At 38.6% G+C, this 18,013-nt stretch overlaps 1 protein-coding gene and 1 long non-coding RNA gene across 3 annotated transcripts; one reads left to right on the top strand and one right to left on the bottom strand.

Annotated features, from left to right (window-relative positions):
• Nucleotides 1–626: 626 nt before the first annotated feature.
• LOC5569007 (putative fatty acyl-CoA reductase CG8306) lies at nt 627–17,901 on the bottom strand. Of its 2 annotated transcripts, none has more exons than XM_001652611.2 (11): nt 17,756–17,901; nt 14,504–14,625; nt 14,303–14,383; nt 13,985–14,236; nt 6,918–7,063; nt 6,722–6,831; nt 6,391–6,583; nt 1,443–1,562; nt 1,260–1,379; nt 940–1,197; nt 627–877 (listed from the first exon to the last, which is right to left on the bottom strand). In XM_001652611.2, exons 2-11 carry the CDS (start codon nt 14,615–14,617, stop codon nt 739–741), a joined length of 1,533 nt encoding a protein of 510 aa, XP_001652661.1. In that variant the 5' UTR covers nt 14,618–14,625; nt 17,756–17,901; the 3' UTR covers nt 627–738. The 2 variants fall into 2 exon arrangements, with proteins under 2 accessions (XP_001652661.1, XP_021706950.1); XM_021851258.1 differs by lacking the exon at nt 17,756–17,901 and adding an exon at nt 17,368–17,386.
• LOC110678405 lies at nt 9,947–11,863 on the top strand. Its single transcript, XR_002501572.1, has 3 exons — nt 9,947–10,875; nt 10,949–11,019; nt 11,080–11,863. It is a non-coding gene; the product is annotated as an uncharacterized LOC110678405 (long non-coding RNA).
• Nucleotides 17,902–18,013: the final 112 nt, after the last annotated feature.

Raw genomic sequence — 18,013 nt, 5'->3', positions numbered from 1 at the left:
GATACGGTGGCGCATGTCGGAAGTAAGCGGAATTTTGTCGTGCTTGTAATTCCAATAATTTTTTTGAAGCAGGAATTCTGCGAGTTTGTTCCGATCCATAGGCAATAGGTACTTTTGAAATTATAGGTACACACATTTGCCAGAACGTCTACCGAATGTTTCCACAATTTCCCACCTTTGAGAGGTCGTGCATCTTTCTTAAGTAGGTGTTCAATCAATCACTCCTTACCATTCCCTAGCTTTCATAAGGACGTCTCGACCGTTGGAGGATGCGTCAATCTTGTCTAAGACTCAGAGGTTAGTCCCAAATCTTTAACTTTGGTAACAGACGGGAAGGAGGCAACCCGCATACAGCGGTCTAGAAACCATCTACGAATTTGTGCGAATTGCTTAATGCTAATGCTAATATATTTTGTTTCTCGCTAAAACCTTATTTTTCCCCCATTTGTAAAGGTGATATTGTTACACGGTTTTTGGGATTTTTATCTGAAAATCTTTCTTGCGCAGTACGCATCTCGAAAAAGCGATCGATGATGGATGGAGCCTCCGTTAGTATTACTAATTTATCTAATCCAAGTTACAAGAACGCGATCTGCGTTGAAAAGGTTGTCATCATAATAAAAACATTTTTTCCGTTTACCACACAATAGTTTGATTTACCAAAATGCTTTCCGGTTAGTAACCAACAAACAACCTTAACCTCTTAAACACATGTTCATTCCTTAAAACAACGTGTCTTTACAGAAGACTGAGCAGGAAATACACAACTGGTACCACAAATATGCAGCCAATGAGCGACATGCCCGTGAGCTTAGCTGTCAACACCCAGAACAATGCGAGAAACAGTACTTGAAATACAATGTGAACAAAGAACAACCTGGAATGAAAAAAAGGATTTAGTTGAAACTATGGAACCTTTAACTCTTTCTAAATACTTACACTTTGTCCTTCTTGCGAGCTGCTTCCAAAGTTTTTGGATGCTCGTTGTTCAGATAGCGCCTGACTCCTTGTGCCAACCAAACAAAGTATTCCGGCCATTTCAAGTCGGAAATGTCGATTTTAAACATTTCTCGGTCCACCGGGTTCAGTTGCCGGCTGACATCGAGCGTCCGGGAATTGTTGAATCTCCATTCACTGAATATGAACTTTTCCAGTCTGTTCAAGGATTCCCAAACATTTGTGTGTAACCGCACCAATCTATTGAAAAGGAAATATAATTTACAACTAACTCGATAGGAACATCTAACTAATAATCATACATCGGACGTCCACCGAAGATTCTTGTAATGAAATCGAGACAATAGGCAGGCATAAAATGGACGATAATTGCAGACAGTTTGTACAACCACAAACTAGGAAGGAATTTGAGGTGCGGGTACCTATTGAGAATAACCAAATTAAAAGCTTGCGGTAAAACTCAACAGTATAGTTTATGTACTTACCAAACGGCTGACTTTAGCGGATATTTATGTAAGTAATCATTCACCTGGTCCTTCACACTATCCCATCGGAAGGGATTACACGTGCTTGAAGTACAGTGGAAGATTGACAGCTCTTTGAAACTGTAGAATAGAGGAAATAAAATTTAGTGTTAGTGTAATGTATGTTACGGATCAAAAAAAATAATTTTTTTTTTAATCAGATTCTGAGAGTTTCCTTGAGTTTTGAGCTCATTTGGAGAAAAACTGAGGACGCATAAGCTCTTCAAATTCAATTCGTTATAGTTGTTGCCTATGTGCCCTTTTAACAGAGGGGAAATCTGTACTCAGACACCTGAGACGATAAATCGAAGAGTGTGGTTAACGCACCTCTACCAAGTCATTAGATTAGTACTATTCTCTGTATGCAGGTGTACAGAGATATGGGCATTACCGTTGGGTTTTTCTCCCTGGAATGACGTTTTCTTTTTTTTTTTTACAAGGAGGAAATCTGCAAACAGATCTCCTGAGAAGGTAACTCAGGGAATGCGGGGATGACGCACCAACGACGACACGCTAAAACCAGCCTATGCACTGTACTTGAGCAATTCTTTTGGAATTGCTCAAGTGGTGTACAGTGCATCGACATGACCATTGGACTCAGACCCTTATCTCCCCGGAACCACCTTACGGTATTTCTTCGGGGAGGGGCCTGTGCATATAGCACAACACGTGTAGCAGAAGTAGCCTAGGCAAACTGCTTCCCCTAGCCGACTTAAACAATGTTACAAGGGATCAGCATCTACAGGGCTAATCCTCTGCAGCCAACTCTTGGTCGGCGCGCCATAGGCACTGCAATTCTAACATAATCTGAGTGACAGCCGTAGTTACTGCATTCCAGCACTCGGCATTCACACACATTATCTCTATTATATTGTCGGGGACGTGTCCCCTCTGCATGTAGCGAGCATGCGACCTCTCACAACAATGAAACGGGGGCAATCGAACACGACATACTCCGCTGTTTCCTCCACACCAGCACAATTGACGCACGCAGGAGATTCTGAGTGCCCGAACCTATGCAGGTTCTATAGCAACCATGTCCTGACAGAAACTGTGTCAGGTGGAAGTTCACTTCCCCATGGTTTCTACCATACCAATCTGACACATTTGGTATTAGCCGATGGGTCCATCTACCCTTAGCGGAGTTATCCCATTCCTGCTGCCAGCTTCTGAGCGTTTCCTCTTTACACGTGTCGCGGACTCCTCTGGTACCCCTTTGGTTGAAGCATTGAACATCTTCCTTGATGATGAGCCCGATCGGCGTCATCCCGGCTATGATGCACACGGCCTCTTTAGATACCGTCCGGTATGCACTTGCTACTCTTAAGCACATTATCCTGTACGTGCTTCTACGGTTTCTGCTCGTTCTAAGCGCTTTTGACCAAATTGGTCCTCCATACCTTAGTATGGATAGCGCCACGCTTGCCAGTAGCTTGCGTTTGCTGGCAATTACAGCAGAGCTGTTAGACATCATCCTCGAAAGCGCCGCTGTAGCCGTAGATGCCCTTTTACAAGCATATTCAAGTGTAAACATATTGAACGAAGCTGAGCTTGTCATCGATCATTACCTCAAGATGCCTGAGGGATCGCTTGGACTTTATGGTGCAATCACCTATCGAAATAAGCGCCCGTTGCTCGGACTTGCGGTTGTTGACCACCACCACCTCAGTCTTGTGACGGGCCAGTCCTAGTTTCCTAGACTTCATCCATTCCTCAACTATGGAAACAGTGCGCTGCTGTCAGCTCTACTTCCTCCATCGATTCACCATAGACCACTAGAGTGATACCGTCGGCGAAACCAACAATCTTAACACCCGTCGGAAGGGGCAGCCTCAGTACGTCATCGTACATCGCATTCCATAACAGTGGGCCCAGGAATGAACCTTGAGGTACTCCCGCGGTAATTCGAACGCTTTTCTGCCCCTCCTGGCAGTGGGTGCACTGCCTGATTCCTATCCCGTGGCTCTTTTTTCTTGGCCTTAGACTTGGTGTTGGCCTCTCCACTTTTACCATGTCCTTTCAATCGCGGAGCTTGGCTCGTGCCAGCTTTTCCGTTCCAACAACCATACGTCTTTTCGCGCCACGTATTCATCCTCGGAAGGTCCCCGCTTTCGCATCGCGTATCGAATAATATCATCAAATATATTGTGGCCTGTGAAGGAAAACACTTCGGTCTGACACGACTTAGTGTCTCTTTTGCCTTCAACCTTGCCAAGTTGTTCCTTGGCTTTCTCGTAGTCCTGCTTTGCAGCTAGGACTGATTACCGCAATTGCAGTAGACCTGTTTTCAAGTCTTTGCTGATATAGCTTTTAATCTTAACAAACTCGACGATTGCATCATGTCCCTGCATTTCCTGGAGATACTCCCTATTACGATCCAAGGCCTTGGTTAGTCCCGGGCCATCGATCACCTCACATGTTGCACTGGAGCGGCCAGTGACTGCCGTCGTCAGTGTCTGCAATTATAGTTAAGTTGCTCTGCAGGTTTCACTAGTTTTTTTTTTTTTTTGTCGGTAGCGATAGGGGTAGTACTGGCACTCTTAATCTGCCCTAAGCTCTCTCCCAGCATTTGCTTTTATAAGCCTCTATTGCGTTCATCACACAGACGTTCCTAAGCAATGTTGCTCAAATGGTCAATGTGTACCCTAGCAGCAATCAGCCCTTACCGTAGTTTTGCAGTCTAGTAGTTCAGACTACTATCAAACTATGATAAGGCCTGAAATGCTACTAGAGTGATTAAAGTGAAGAACGAAATAGTTTTATTAAAAGGTCCTCATTCCCCATTTCATTTCATCACTCACTATCGTCACTTTTATTTTCGACACTATCACGTATATCACCGATTATCACTCATCAACTTTCGTAATACACTTCAGATATACTTTCCATTATATCACTTTTCACATCACACCATTTTCATATAAATTCTTTGTTATTACCATTTACCATCTAAGTAATTACTCAATAATTAAAAGATATTCAATTTAAATGTTTCATTATTTTTGTTGCTGTAGAGTCGTTACTATTCAAACTACAATTTAGCACTATCACGAAAGTTACAGTAAAATAAAATCATTTCGATCCATTCTTCTGCACTAGCTGTCATTATTAACACTTTTATCATGCATGTTTGAAGAAGTAGGCAATAATGTTTATATTCAGAGAAATGATTGCAAAATGTATTATGGCCTTTATTAAATTAGTAGAGTTGACATCATTATACATCATCATTATTATATTTTTAACAAAACTATAAGAATCACTTCCAATTTCATTTTCAAAATTTCATCACCATAGATTTTATTATTAAATCACTATTAGCACCCTCACAATCACTAAATTTAATAACAACGAGTGTTACGCGCAGGTCCACCAAACACCCATTCTTATGCTGTGGGCTTCGTGGCCGTGTGGTTAGCGGCGTCAGTCGTTTAGGCGTATTGTGTCACGGGGCGTGGGTTCGATTCCCGCTCCAGTCGGTGAAAACTTTTCGTTAAACGAAAAATTCATCACTGGGCTACTGGGTGTTCCATGTTGTCCGTTGCCTAATGTTAGTGATCGTTCAGTCTGTGCAGCCTTTGGCTGAAGACGGTGTAAATTGTCTTTTTTATTGTCTTTTTTATGTTGCATTATAAAACGATTGATCACACGTTAGCTTCGAATTACTTAACAACCATTACTGTTTAGTACAAAGGATGCTACAGCTCGTGGTAAATAAACTGAACCATCAACAACCAGCACTGGTTTATAAGTAACTAATGAGCCCTGGCGGTCCCTCCGTTCGAAGAGGACTTGATAATATGCCGAAACATATTAACAGATCCTCCACCTGAATGCAGCCGTTTCATGATAAATCATGAACCGTTAGAAGTGTGCCAAAGTATTGGGAAGGTGATATGTTTCACAGACGGGTATTATTATGGTGCACCTTCTACTTTGGCACCGTCAAACCCTGTGATCGTGGCCAGGGCTCTGCAGGTTTCACTAGTTATATATGTATATACAGTATTGGACAAAACATTTGCAACTTTTTTGACTTTCCATACAAAATGACTAACTTTGGGAAGCTATATCTCAGTTATTTATGGACCGATTTGAATGAAATTTTGGCAGAACATCAGAAATAACTTGAATTTTAACATATATTTTTGAGTGATTTTTCCAATCACAAGTTTCTTTGACTAAAGTGATTTTTTTGACGATTTTTTATAATTGACATAACTTAACATATTGAAGGAATAGCTGCATAGTATCTTCAGCAAAGTTGTTAATTTTAACGAGATGAATAAGTTTGCTGAGGACAGTTTTTGTGTAGGGCTATCAGATTTTGAGATAAATAGTTTTGAATTTTCCGTTAGAATTTACACTTTAGTTAAACCGTTGTTACTTATAAACTCGTGATTGGAAAAACTATGCAAAAATATATGTTTAAATTCAAGTTATATCTGATGTTCTGGGAAAGTTTCATTTGAATCTGTCCATAAATAACTGAGATCTAGCTTACCAAAGTTGGTCATTTTGTATGGAAAATCGTAAAAGTTGCAAATGTTTTGTCCAATACTGTACTATCTTAGAAGCAAAAAATGTGCTGTTGGAGATGTTTCGTTTGAAAACAGTCTTCGTTTGGATAGAAATCAATGACTAATAACTAAGACGTCCGATTTGAAAAAGGTATTCGAAAGACTTGTAGCATATACCTACCTAAATTTTATACCAGAATCAACATACCAAGTCATTTCCATGGGAGACTCGGGCGTAAGATATGACCGATAATATGAATTACTTGGATTTCCCATAGTAATTCCCATTGAATATTTTGAAGGGCTTGTACAGCCTCAGTTTTGAGATGACACTCAGCAACGGACGAATCGAATAATGAAGGCCTTCTTCTATAATGTTAACAAATTACCTGTTTCGATGGATGTGGAATGCTGTGACGAGTATTTGATTGACAACTGTGTCGACTGGGATGTAATCATATATGAGTTCAGTCCCCACGGGTAAACGACGAATCACTCCCTTGGATGCTCCCATCAGAAATCCTTGAGGGCCGTTCTTCGAGATTGTCCACCCGGGTACGGGTTCTTTCCATGCTCCAGTAACTGCAAAGTTGAATTACAAAATATAAGCTCAAGCGAGATACAAAATAAAGCACATTTTGGATATTGTGTCGACTTTTTTTGCATGGAGCATTACCGCGTTACTATTTAAACAAAAAAAATATTTTTTTTAATACTTACTCATACTGGGCCGAACAATACCACATGGAAAAATGGCAGCACATTTGTTAACTTCATGCTCCGCTAAATGTTTCGTGAACGTGTACGTGTTGGGATGATCCTTCAACAATCTGCGCAAGATGTAGAGAATTTGTAAATGATATGGTTGATACATAGAAAAATTCGGAAAATGATTGTTCTTATGCATATTTCTTACTTGTCAGTCAATTGTTCCAGGGCATCGTCTTTCAACGAGTTCACCAAGTCGATTATTTTCTCGGCATCTTCATGAACAGGATACAGTTTTTCATCCGCTTCCTTGAGGTACGAGTTAACATAAGCGCTAGACACATGCACCATACACTGGAAAATTAAAGATTTTTGTGTGTATTATTAATCTCTTCATTAGGGTTTCAATATCTCTAATATATAAATCAATTTATACTTTCATTAGTTTTTATTTTACCAATATAAAAGGAAAATTAAAGTTACGGTTTAGTGTAGAAAGACTCTTACATGTTTATTTCTATACTAAATCATAATAGTAGTTTACGCAACAAGGTGCCGAATGAAAATTTCCACAACAAGGCTTGCTGAGTTGGATAATTACGACGAGTGCTGTAAAAATCGAGTTCTGCACCAAGTTGCGTACTAGTACTTTACGGAACAAGTTGCAGAATGATGATTTTTACAGCACGAGTCGTAGATTTATCCTACAAGTCTTGCGAGTAGGATAATTACGACGAATGCTGCAAAAATTGAGTTCTGCAACGAGTTATGTACAACATTTTTTGCAATTTCGTAGAAGACCACTTGAGGGTATCAGAAATTATATCGGAATACATTCAGCATTATTTTACAATTTCAGAAAAAAATGTAGTGTTATTATTCATTACGCAACTCAAAACAGTTGCGTAATGAGAAAGCATTACGTAATGAATCATTACAGCACTGGTTTCAGTTGCGTAATAACTATTCGCGCATGGCATACTTCAGTGCAGGAAAGTATGCCGTTTCATGACAGATTGGCGTGATGAAAAATAGCCTACTACGATGAGAAATTGCAAAAAAAAAATTTTTTCAATTTCCTTGTAAGATCTAGGGATATTTAACGGGATTCTAAAGATTTCTGGAAAATATTTTGCATACTAAGCGGAAACCTAGCGAGATCCTTTCCATCTCTAGCGGGTTCCCAGTAAAATCCCATGAAATTCGCAAAAAATGCAAATAATTTTTAAATACTCAAAATTACAAAACAAACTGTACAATATCCGCTAGGAGTATCCTGAATTCTGTTGGAAATCCCAGGAGTCCAATTAAGATGGAGTTTACAGGAAATTCGCAGAATTTCGCTAGAATACTTCAAGTTTTTAGTTGAATTCAACAACTTTTAGCGATTTTTGGGAAAAATAAATAACTTATTACGCGTGGTAAAGATGGATAAATTATTAGTGAACTTATGAAAATAAATCTCCGTGCTCAGGCGGAATTCAAACCCACGACATACAGGAGTCGCGATATACAGTAGAATATCCATCTTTACCACGCGCTAATTAATTAATTTTTAAACCATGCGGATTGGATTACCGAACAGCTCAATATATGAATTTTGGGAATTCCCAACGGGATCCTAAACATTCGTAGCGGAATTTAAAGTATTTTTAGCAGAATCTGAGGGTTCTCAAACAGATTTGCTAGGGATCTGCTAGGATTCCGTTGATATTTTTCGAGATCTCGCTGAAAACCGAAATCTCAAGTTTTCAACAGAATCTAAGGATTCTTATCGGGATCTTAGCAACATTTTGCTATTTTTAGTATCCAGCAGAATCTGGGTATTCTTAGCGAAGCTAGGACATTATTTGGAGAAATGGAAGTGGAATCCAGCAGAAGATAGGAAACTTCAATATCCATCTAGAAAATTCCAGATTTTAACTTAAATTCCGCTACAAATCAGAATCCTAAGGTTTCTGGGCGTTCCTTTCCTCTCCTGAGCATATGTGCTTATTCTGCGCGGCGTGTGAATCGAGACGAGTCGCTCTCACCGCGAGTGACGTGAGACGACTAATGTTAATCAAATGGGAGCGAGTCGACAATTGTCACCTCATTTGACTCGTCTCACCTCACACGCCGCGCATAATAAGCACGATAGACTTCCATTGTGTTTGCCATATGATATACAAAGGCAAAAATGACAGGTTTGACAAAAAGCTCTCAGTTATTTACTGTGGAAGCTCTGCTGGATGACAACGCTGGGTATCAGATTCCCGATAATTTGCAATATTAAGGATACTTAACGGAATCGCAGCGGAATCCGTGAGAATTCTGGGCGGCATTTGTGAAATTATGAGATTCATAATGGGGTTCTATGTATTATTAGCGGATACATAATCACGGTCCTTATCAACATAAACTTGAGATTCTCAGCAAACTCCTAAAGATTTTCAAGTAGAATATTGTTTGCGTTTGTTTCAGGATTCCACTAAAAACTCCTAGATCCGCAAGTTTGAGAGAAAGAAAATGTTGAAGGTTTCGTAGCAACAGAACAGAAACAAGAATTCCTAACAAGATCCTGTGGATCCTACCGTAATAGAAAATAAAATTGAATTGGCCATTTTTTTCATAAAAAATGCTCAAATTGGGGACTTAGATCTTGGTTTCGAGTGCTCCGATTCACTTGAAGTTTACAAACTTTTAAGTTATCGCAAAACTCCAATTTTGATAAAAAAAGAATATAAAATTTTGGAATGGAAATAATTTTTAAATGGAAATAGTTAAAGCAATGCACATTCCTGCAATATTGTTCAATTTGGCATGAGCATGATTGCACACCGCCTGCAGTTACTGCTGCGTTATTGCAAGAACAGCTCTACTTACACAGGGAATCAACAGACGCTACTCAAGATCAGTACACTCAGGCAAATGGACTATCGAAATACATAAGAACCCCTTATAGACAATTAACACCGTCTTCAGCCATAGGCTGCAGAGACTGAACATAACTAACATTAGACAACGGACACACGGAACGACCAGTGGACCAATGAAGAATTTTTCGTTTTGACGAAAAGTTTTCTCCGACTGGGGCGGGAATCGAACCCACACTCCGTAGCACAATACGCCTAAACGACTGACGCCGCCAACCGCACGGCTACGGAGCCCACTATGAAAATTATGAAAATTCGCCACAAGGAATCGGGTTGAAATTCATAAATTTGCCTTATGAAACCAAAATTTGAAAACAAAAAATGTTTTCGCGGCAACCTGGAATCGAACCAAGAACCGTGCGATCGATAAGCCCGTGCGTACACCACGCGCCTATCAACGCCTTGATGTGAAGTGATGCTGAAACGGTACATAAAGCGCTCGCATTGCAATAATCGTTCCACCTTTCATCAGGCAAAATGTATGAATTTCGATAGTCCAGTTCGCTGCGTGTAGCATCTTCAATGTAAGAGCCAAGGATGGAAAAAATCATTTCTAGCGACTAAAAACACAGTATTTGAACGGTCTAAGACGGCAGTCGTTCTTACAGCAGCATGATTTCAACAGCTCACTACGCGCGCGTAGAACGGATATATGAAGCATCCGATGCACTGTTTGTCGTGGGACAAAGAGTTTATCGGATGTTGTTACAAGTCGCGATCAACTTTTATCATGCCGCATTTGCGTTATTATTTTTCGCTCTAACAATGTCCGGACGATTTCGAAATCACAAACAGCATGTCCGGAGTTAAATCGATGTGTAAAAGCGGAAAAATCTCCAAAATATACTGCTTCGCGACTAAAAATGGGTTAACCAACGTGCGAAGTTCGATTTTTGACCAACTTCGCCGCGTCGCGAGTCACTTCGCTATAGTGCGCATCTACACTGAAATCAATGTTGAAGTAACCGTAATCATGACCATGTAGTTAAGAATACTATTCCAGGATGCAGTTAAATTAACTGCAGTCACGGTATTGTCTAATGTGATGCGGTCTTATTTTTACCATGGCCACATTTAAAATAATTGCCTAAATTAGTCATGGTTGATTCTTCTTTAATTGCATCAAGAGGCGCCATTTCTGTTTTCGAAGAGCAAAGTTGAACGATGTGCTTTGGAAAAGTTGTAAATTATAATTAAATTTAAATAAAAATTGCTTGAGAAGTGCCAAAATTAACAGATATTATAAAAAGTGTAAGCTTTGTTTGTTTTCCAATCATGGTTTAGCTCTAATGGTACATTTTTTCTCTTTCATTGTAAACAATAGCTGAAGACATCAGGAAATGAAAATGCTTTCCCAAGATGTTCTTCGAATGATTACGGTAGTTTTTTACATGGGTAAGTTACCTTTCTATAATTTTTGAACGAATTTTAAATGATTTCTCTACTGTTTAACAGATTACTGCATGAATGCAATTGGATCTGGATGCTACATTTCCAATACCAGCTGCCTGCTAAAGTCGAGCTATAGTATACAAATAATAAATGTTAAATACTGTAAAATTGTTAGTCATGTTAATAAAAATGATTGATTCCGTTGTTTGACTATATAAGATCATTCGCAATGCATTCGGGTTTGCGAATTTGTGGTATCAGATTTTCCATATATTCGCAAATTCAGATGCATTGCGCGTGAAACATTATCAAGTTCTGGAAGATGTCACAAATACTACAAACGTACAGTGCATTTTACTACACAAATGTTGTCAATTTAAACGCAACTGATGGTTCACAGAATAACTCAAAATTATTGTTATGGTTACCACAAAACATGGTAATATTTACCGACTCTCTTATACGCAGTCCCCATGGTAAATCTCACTACAAAATCCGTTTGAGATGAGCGTAATGTGTAGTCTGCACAAATAAAGTGGCGTTGTGCATTTAAATTAAACCATCAACATGGTAATTTTGACCGCAAGGCTATTTTCAGTGTATGCCCTCCGCCGTGTGCATTATGCGCACTATTCAAAATCGAGTTGCGACGCGGCGAAGTTGGTCAAAAATCAAACTTCGCACGTTGGTTAACCCATTTTCTCACGCGAAGCAGTATAATAGAACTTTGATTCGCGAACAATTAGTCGCTAGCACACATGCAACACGATGCATTATTTGGGGAGCGTAGTTTGTTGTGATCACTTGACGACAAAAGGTTAATCGTTGTTGCTTTGATCGCAGGGTAAAGAACAACCACGATGCATCATTTATTTTGTCATGATCACTAGATTTCCATCCTTGGTAAGAGCTGGTGCTCTTATCGCTATAACAAACAATAACTACGCCGGCTGGATCCGATGCAGGTCAATTTGGGGATGGCAAGAAACTGTTGACGTGTTACTTGCTTTATGGAAGCCGAGGAGTCCTCTGCACTTTCACAAGAAAACACTAAGAGTTTGGTTATGGGAAAGGTTTGTTTAAGGTGAAGATGCATCGAAACCACCTTTTTTTAAAATCACAACTATGAAGAACCAGAGCTATTCAAGCTGAAAATTTGATCGATTGGTTTTGAACTTAAGCGGATAACTGGTTTTCCACATTTGTGCTCTTGAAAATTTGAGGTCTGGCCTAGTTTTACCTTCACCTTAAGGAATTCGTTTGGGTAAACGATAATGTTATAATGAATACGTGAGCATACATAGAGATGACCGATACTTCTTTCTTAGCCGCACAACGCGATCCGGACACAATTGATCCGGAATCCGTCTCTCGCCCCAGAGAGGCATGCAACAGAATCAACGAATCAAACACTATTCCTGCGAAATTGTTCAATTGGGTAAGTCAAACAATTTTGTAGAACAAAATTTTGCAGTAAAAATTATTGCTTTCAAAATATGTCCAAATTGAATTTTTGCCATTCTTTGAAAAGTAGGAGCCTAGCGATAACACTAAAGTTTGTGTTTCAGTCAAATCCAAGTTATTTTTGCGCTGGGGAGAAAATGTCACGTTAGTCGAAGCACTAGAAGCCAAGATGCCGAACTTTTTTTTTTTTGTATGAAAAACGGCCAATGCGTACTTTATTCTGTCCAGTACTATTCGGGGCTCAGAACGGGATACCAACGGAAAATCTTGAAAGCCTATTCCAATGGCCTATTGAGCTTTTTGAGCTAGATTCTATCGGAATAAATGTATTTTCATCTCGATCTTGCGTAATTCTGGCTGATTTTATTGAGTTTTTATTCTTGTAGATTTGAAGCGGTGTCTTGAAGACTACACTGAAATGAATTTTATTGTAGAAACTACTGAATCCATGGTAAAATTGAGAACTGCACCAACGAATTTCAACCGATTATTTATGACTACAAATATTCTAGAGTTGACAAGTTTGGCATTGTACTTTTGACCACACTGTGTTGCACGGTGGGTGTCATGGACTGAATTACAATGCTTTGTAGTGGATGCTACTATGGACGTGGTCACATTCACTGCACTGCTCAGTGATTTTTACCAGATTATAGTAAACTTAACAGATTTTTGTAGTCGGTTGAAAATCGTTGGCGCAGTTTTTAATTCTACCATGGACTCGGTAGATTATACAATAAAATTTGTTTGTGTGTACTATTGCGCTCCTGGGCTGTCACAATGGTACTCGATAGTTTATTCCTAGGTAAGTGAAGAGAATTTCCAGAATAGAATGATCCTAGGCTGACCGGAAATCGACATCTGACACTTTTCATCATGGCTTTGCTCAAAAGCCGCTTACCTTATGATTAGACTTGGGACAGCCCCAGCTGTTAACCATTGAAATGTTTGAATAGAACTATGTTGAGAACATATTTTACCACGATAGATCAACAAAAAATATTCAATAATCGTTGAGTGTACCTCTGCAGAAAAAAATTGAGTAAAATTTACATTATTGGTTATAACGTATCTCAATATCGAGTTACAGAGCTATAGCAAAAGCGTGTTTTCATAGTTATCGCGATACCCACTATTCGATGGTACTTTCAAAGTAAATTATATGTTATATAACGAGTCAAATGACTCTGTAGTTAAAACCTCTAATAAATAATAATAATATAACGTACTTTCATGTTTGAAGTTCGGCAGACAAATGAATTCCATTAAGGTGCAAGAAAAAATGGCACAACAGTCAGATCTGAAAAAGCAGTTTTCTCCTTTTAAAACAACAAATTGATGAAAATAAAAACATACAGCCTTTTTATTTGGTAAATGAAAGTGCTGTGTGTTTTTATTTTCTTCGATTTGTGTATTTAAAAGGAGAAAACTGCTTTTTCAGTTTTGACTTTTTCACCATTTTTACTTGGGCCTTAATCAATGACCAACACGTTTCCATAATTACCTTCAAATGTTGCATTTCACGGCACAGTTGCATTACCCTTCGCGTTCCTAGCAGATTAATCTGTACCGTGGGCCTCAGCGTAGCTTGGAAATCCAAGGTAGCTGCAGAATGGATCACCACATCGATCGTCTGAGCCAAAAAGGCACGGTTTTCTGGAGATATACCCAGGTTTTCCTCTCCGACGTCTCCGGCGATAGCGTGCAACTTACGGAATATATCAGGTGACGATTGTTGAAGTAGCGTTTCAAAAACCTTAAGATATGTAAAAATGTAGATTTTAGATAAAATTATCACTGTTTGAAGTAAAATGTTACTCACGGCATTGTCGGTAAGCTCTTTCAGGCGTTCTTCAATTTGCTTTCCCTTCTTGGGTCTCATCAACAAGTAGATTCCACCAACCTGTTTGAAGTGAATTGTATACATTTATACGATATATTACGCAAGTTTGAATAATTGCATCTTGAAATGCCGGATGAATAAAAAGTAAGGACAATTATCAAGGACAAAAAAACATTTTACCTCAGGGCATGACCGTAGAATTTTTTCCACAATAGCAATTCCCAGGAAACCGGTTCCACCAGTAATGAACACATTCTTATTCTTATAAAAATTTTGAACTTCTGATTCCTTCATGATTGCACCTGAAACAATATAGATAATTGAAAATCATTAGGTTTCTTATCAATAAGCTGCCGATGGACGAAAAAAAGCCCCATGTACATTTGTGTCGAAAATAAGATTTTGTTACTGAACGTTATCCATTCACATTAAATTCCAAGATAGGGTACCGGGTCCTATTTTTGGCACTTATGATTCACTTCGGCAGTGGGTTTTTTTGAAAGCTACTGAGCTCATATTTGGCCACAATATGCACCGTATTGATGTGCTTCTTAATGTAAACTTTCAGACAATTCTGTAATTTGTTTTTAAGCTCGTTTGTATCTCTAGCGGATTTATTGTATCATTACTAAAAGAAGCATTTTTATTAAACTAAATAAAGGAAAAAAAATAAGATTTTTTCTACTTCGATCGAAAGCTTTCAATCTATTCTTTAAAGTAAAAATATGAAAGTTTTGTAAAATTACGATTTTGATTCGTGTATTGCCTGCGCCGTGAAGCTAGTGCTACTATAGAAACCGAAATTGAAAATAGTGCTACTATAGTCACATATGTATGTACGCTAAAGTGGCTCAAGCGATATTAAATGCAAAAATATCATTTTTCGTTGTTTTCATATTTTTTTTCTACAAAACCAAAATAATATTTTAGACGACGTAAAAATAATACTACTAGCTTTGTTTTTCGATTTTGTACCAATATTTGTTTTTAGCTGATCGGCTATCGGCTACTATTAACAAATTTATGGCAGAGAAGTTACGAAGGGAAAATCGGTGAGCTTGTTCCGTTCTATGACCAATGGGAAACTACTACCCATATACGTGTCAGACCAAACGTATCGCAGATTTTGCCTAACAATCAGACGTGTTTTCCATTTATCAGCTTTCAGTTAAATCAAGTTAAATCAATTCAGTTTCAGTAAAAGCAGTTAAAATTATAAAAGAATTTTTTTTAATCCATTCCGATGAATAATTGGAAGTAGTTCTATCATGCAAATGCCAAATGCGATTTCGACTTCTTAAAGACGGGTTTAATTTCTCCCCATCCCTTCCCTAAGTCCCTGCATATGAGTGCAAGCATATCTATTTTATTTATTTATTTTATTAATTCATCATACAGTTGTCTACATGACTATATTCAATAATTATTGCAGCGTTCATAAATTAGTCCCTCCTTTTAAAGGATGTTTGTGACAGATCCCCCTGGCATAAATCCGTGCTGACCCACTGAGAAGTAGCTCTTGGTGCAGTTGAGAATAACATTACTGACAATAATTGCAAACAGCTAAGATCCGGCAGAAAGGCTGATTATTCCTCTGTAGTTCTTCACATTTTTTGATAACGAGGAACATGAACGATTGTTTCCACATATCAGGAAAGTTTTTCTGCTCAAAAGACGTGTTGAATATACGACTTAAGATAGACAATACTGTTGGCACACCAGCTGAACCTGGTGACTACGAACTCTTAAATTTACTTGAGGCGGTGATAATCATGTCCGACGTAATATTGAAGATATCGTCGACAGCGTCAGTAGGAAGACTCGACACAGCAGCTTCAGCTTCCTGTTGAGAAGTACTACTTGGTAAAAAAAACATAGACAACTCGCAAGATTCTTCCCCTGAAGTCGATTCAGTTTCGTTGAAATAAACGTTGGACGGGATTGACGGACATTTTCGCTTTGAGTTCTCAAATCCCCATCCCCATCCCCCCATGAAATATATTAATAAATTCATAAAATAAAATAAATTGGTAGGCACAACACAAGATTAACATAGGACTGTTATGCGTCCACCGGCAGTGCAGATCCTGATTTCTGCGATTTTGACCACTTGTCAATTTATAGGCCGAATAATAAATGAAGTTATGCAAATTAATGAAAATCACATTGAAATAGCACAGTTACGTTCAGAGCTCGACACCGATTGTTCAACTCAATGCAAAAGACTGTCTGGCTTTTCAGATGGTGCGTGTAATCAGCCTACATGATGTCTCTGCTTTTGAGATACCTATCTGAAATAAACTAAATTTTGTGATGCTAGATTTAACATTGTATGACTTGCACAAATTGATTCTTGGCTTGCCCAACAATATGAATTAAGTGGGGTAGAAAATTCAGCAGTCCGAAGTGAAACACTTTAAACAATTGATAGGAAAAGTAATTCAGTGTTTAGATGTGCAAGACAGAAATTTTCGTGCACATTACGATTGACTTTATATTAGCTATAAATCCAAATATCATAAAAAATGCAACAGACACACACCAAACTGTTTATTTCATTTTTTTTTTGTTTGGTACGTGATTATCATTTGTTATAATTGCACTCCGCACTGCGAATTCATCATCAATGTTTTCACGTGGCTTCAATGTAAAATAAGGATTCAGCTTAAAAAAAACATAAATACACATAGGCAACGACATGCTCTTTTAAACATGGGTACATAAGAAAAAGACTAGCTCTCCAGCTCAATCACGCAGAACCTGTTCTTGGTTTTTAATCTTCACTCTCGAACCTGTAGGTGCTCATATTCAATATCTCTTAAAGAGGTGAATTTTACGCTCTGTTAGCCGAAGAGTTAAAATTCAACTTTATCAAATGTATTTTAGTGCTACACGAATCATATTTTCGGGCCAGTCATGGACTGCAATAAAATCGATTTCCAAAAAGTAGGCTGTTGCAATCAGCGATACGGAAGCTTGATAAATTTGGGTTTCCAATATAACAAAAAACAATGGCAGTAGGCTGGTTGCTGAACCGAACACACATTTTCCACCATTCGGCTTCTGCGGACGAAGATGACTTTAAAAGAGATCTCAATGATAGTGACGCAACGAAACTGCGGTTGTTTGACTTCACGCCATAAGCAAGCACCACGACACGACACATCTCCGATTTTGTGTCTATCTGCTGGAAGTGCCCACTCGTGGCTATTTCACATTATATAAACAAAAATATTCCTATTTACCGAATCAACAAAACCTTAGCGATCTGTGAAGCTGCAATATTGCTTCATCAGTGACGTAAAACCAACTCGCTGACAATGAATAGCAACTACGTAAAATCTAGAAGATTATTTCTATCGAATTTCACAAATTTTAAAAAACTAGAGGCAAATCAAAGATCTGGACAGTATATTAACTAGTTTAGCTTACTTTTAAATCCTCGGTTAAGCTGCTGCTCAAAGTACACTTAAAAAACAATTGATCCTCGTGTGCTCTTCTCAGGACGTGGCAGCTCCGGTAATGGCCATACACAGACTGAACTAGCATCACTTGCCGAGAAGCTGTTTTCCCATCATGATCGCGCAGCTGGAGTTGCTGAGATGACGAAGTGCCAAAGAAGCTTTTTAAGCACAACAAAATGGATCGTTGAAAAACTACGGTTCACAGGTTTTGTTATGATCTTTGGAC

This window comes from Aedes aegypti, chromosome 3 (genome assembly GCF_002204515.2).
Source record: "Aedes aegypti strain LVP_AGWG chromosome 3, AaegL5.0 Primary Assembly, whole genome shotgun sequence".
In the NCBI taxonomy this organism is placed as follows: domain Eukaryota; kingdom Metazoa; phylum Arthropoda; class Insecta; order Diptera; family Culicidae; genus Aedes; species Aedes aegypti.
This window is presented reverse-complemented; position numbering and strand designations above follow the sequence as displayed.

Coding starts and splice junctions, on each gene's coding strand:
- LOC5569007 (XM_001652611.2), bottom strand. CDS start 14,617: ATGAAGGAATCAGAAGTTCAAAATTTTTATAAGAATAAGAATGTGTTC. Junction 14,384..14,503: donor TTCTACGGTCATGCCCTGAG/GTAAAATGTTTT, acceptor CACTTCAAACAG/GTTGGTGGAATCTACTTGTT. Junction 878..939: donor GCTCGCAAGAAGGACAAAGT/GTAAGTATTTAG, acceptor TTTTCATTCCAG/GTTGTTCTTTGTTCACATTG.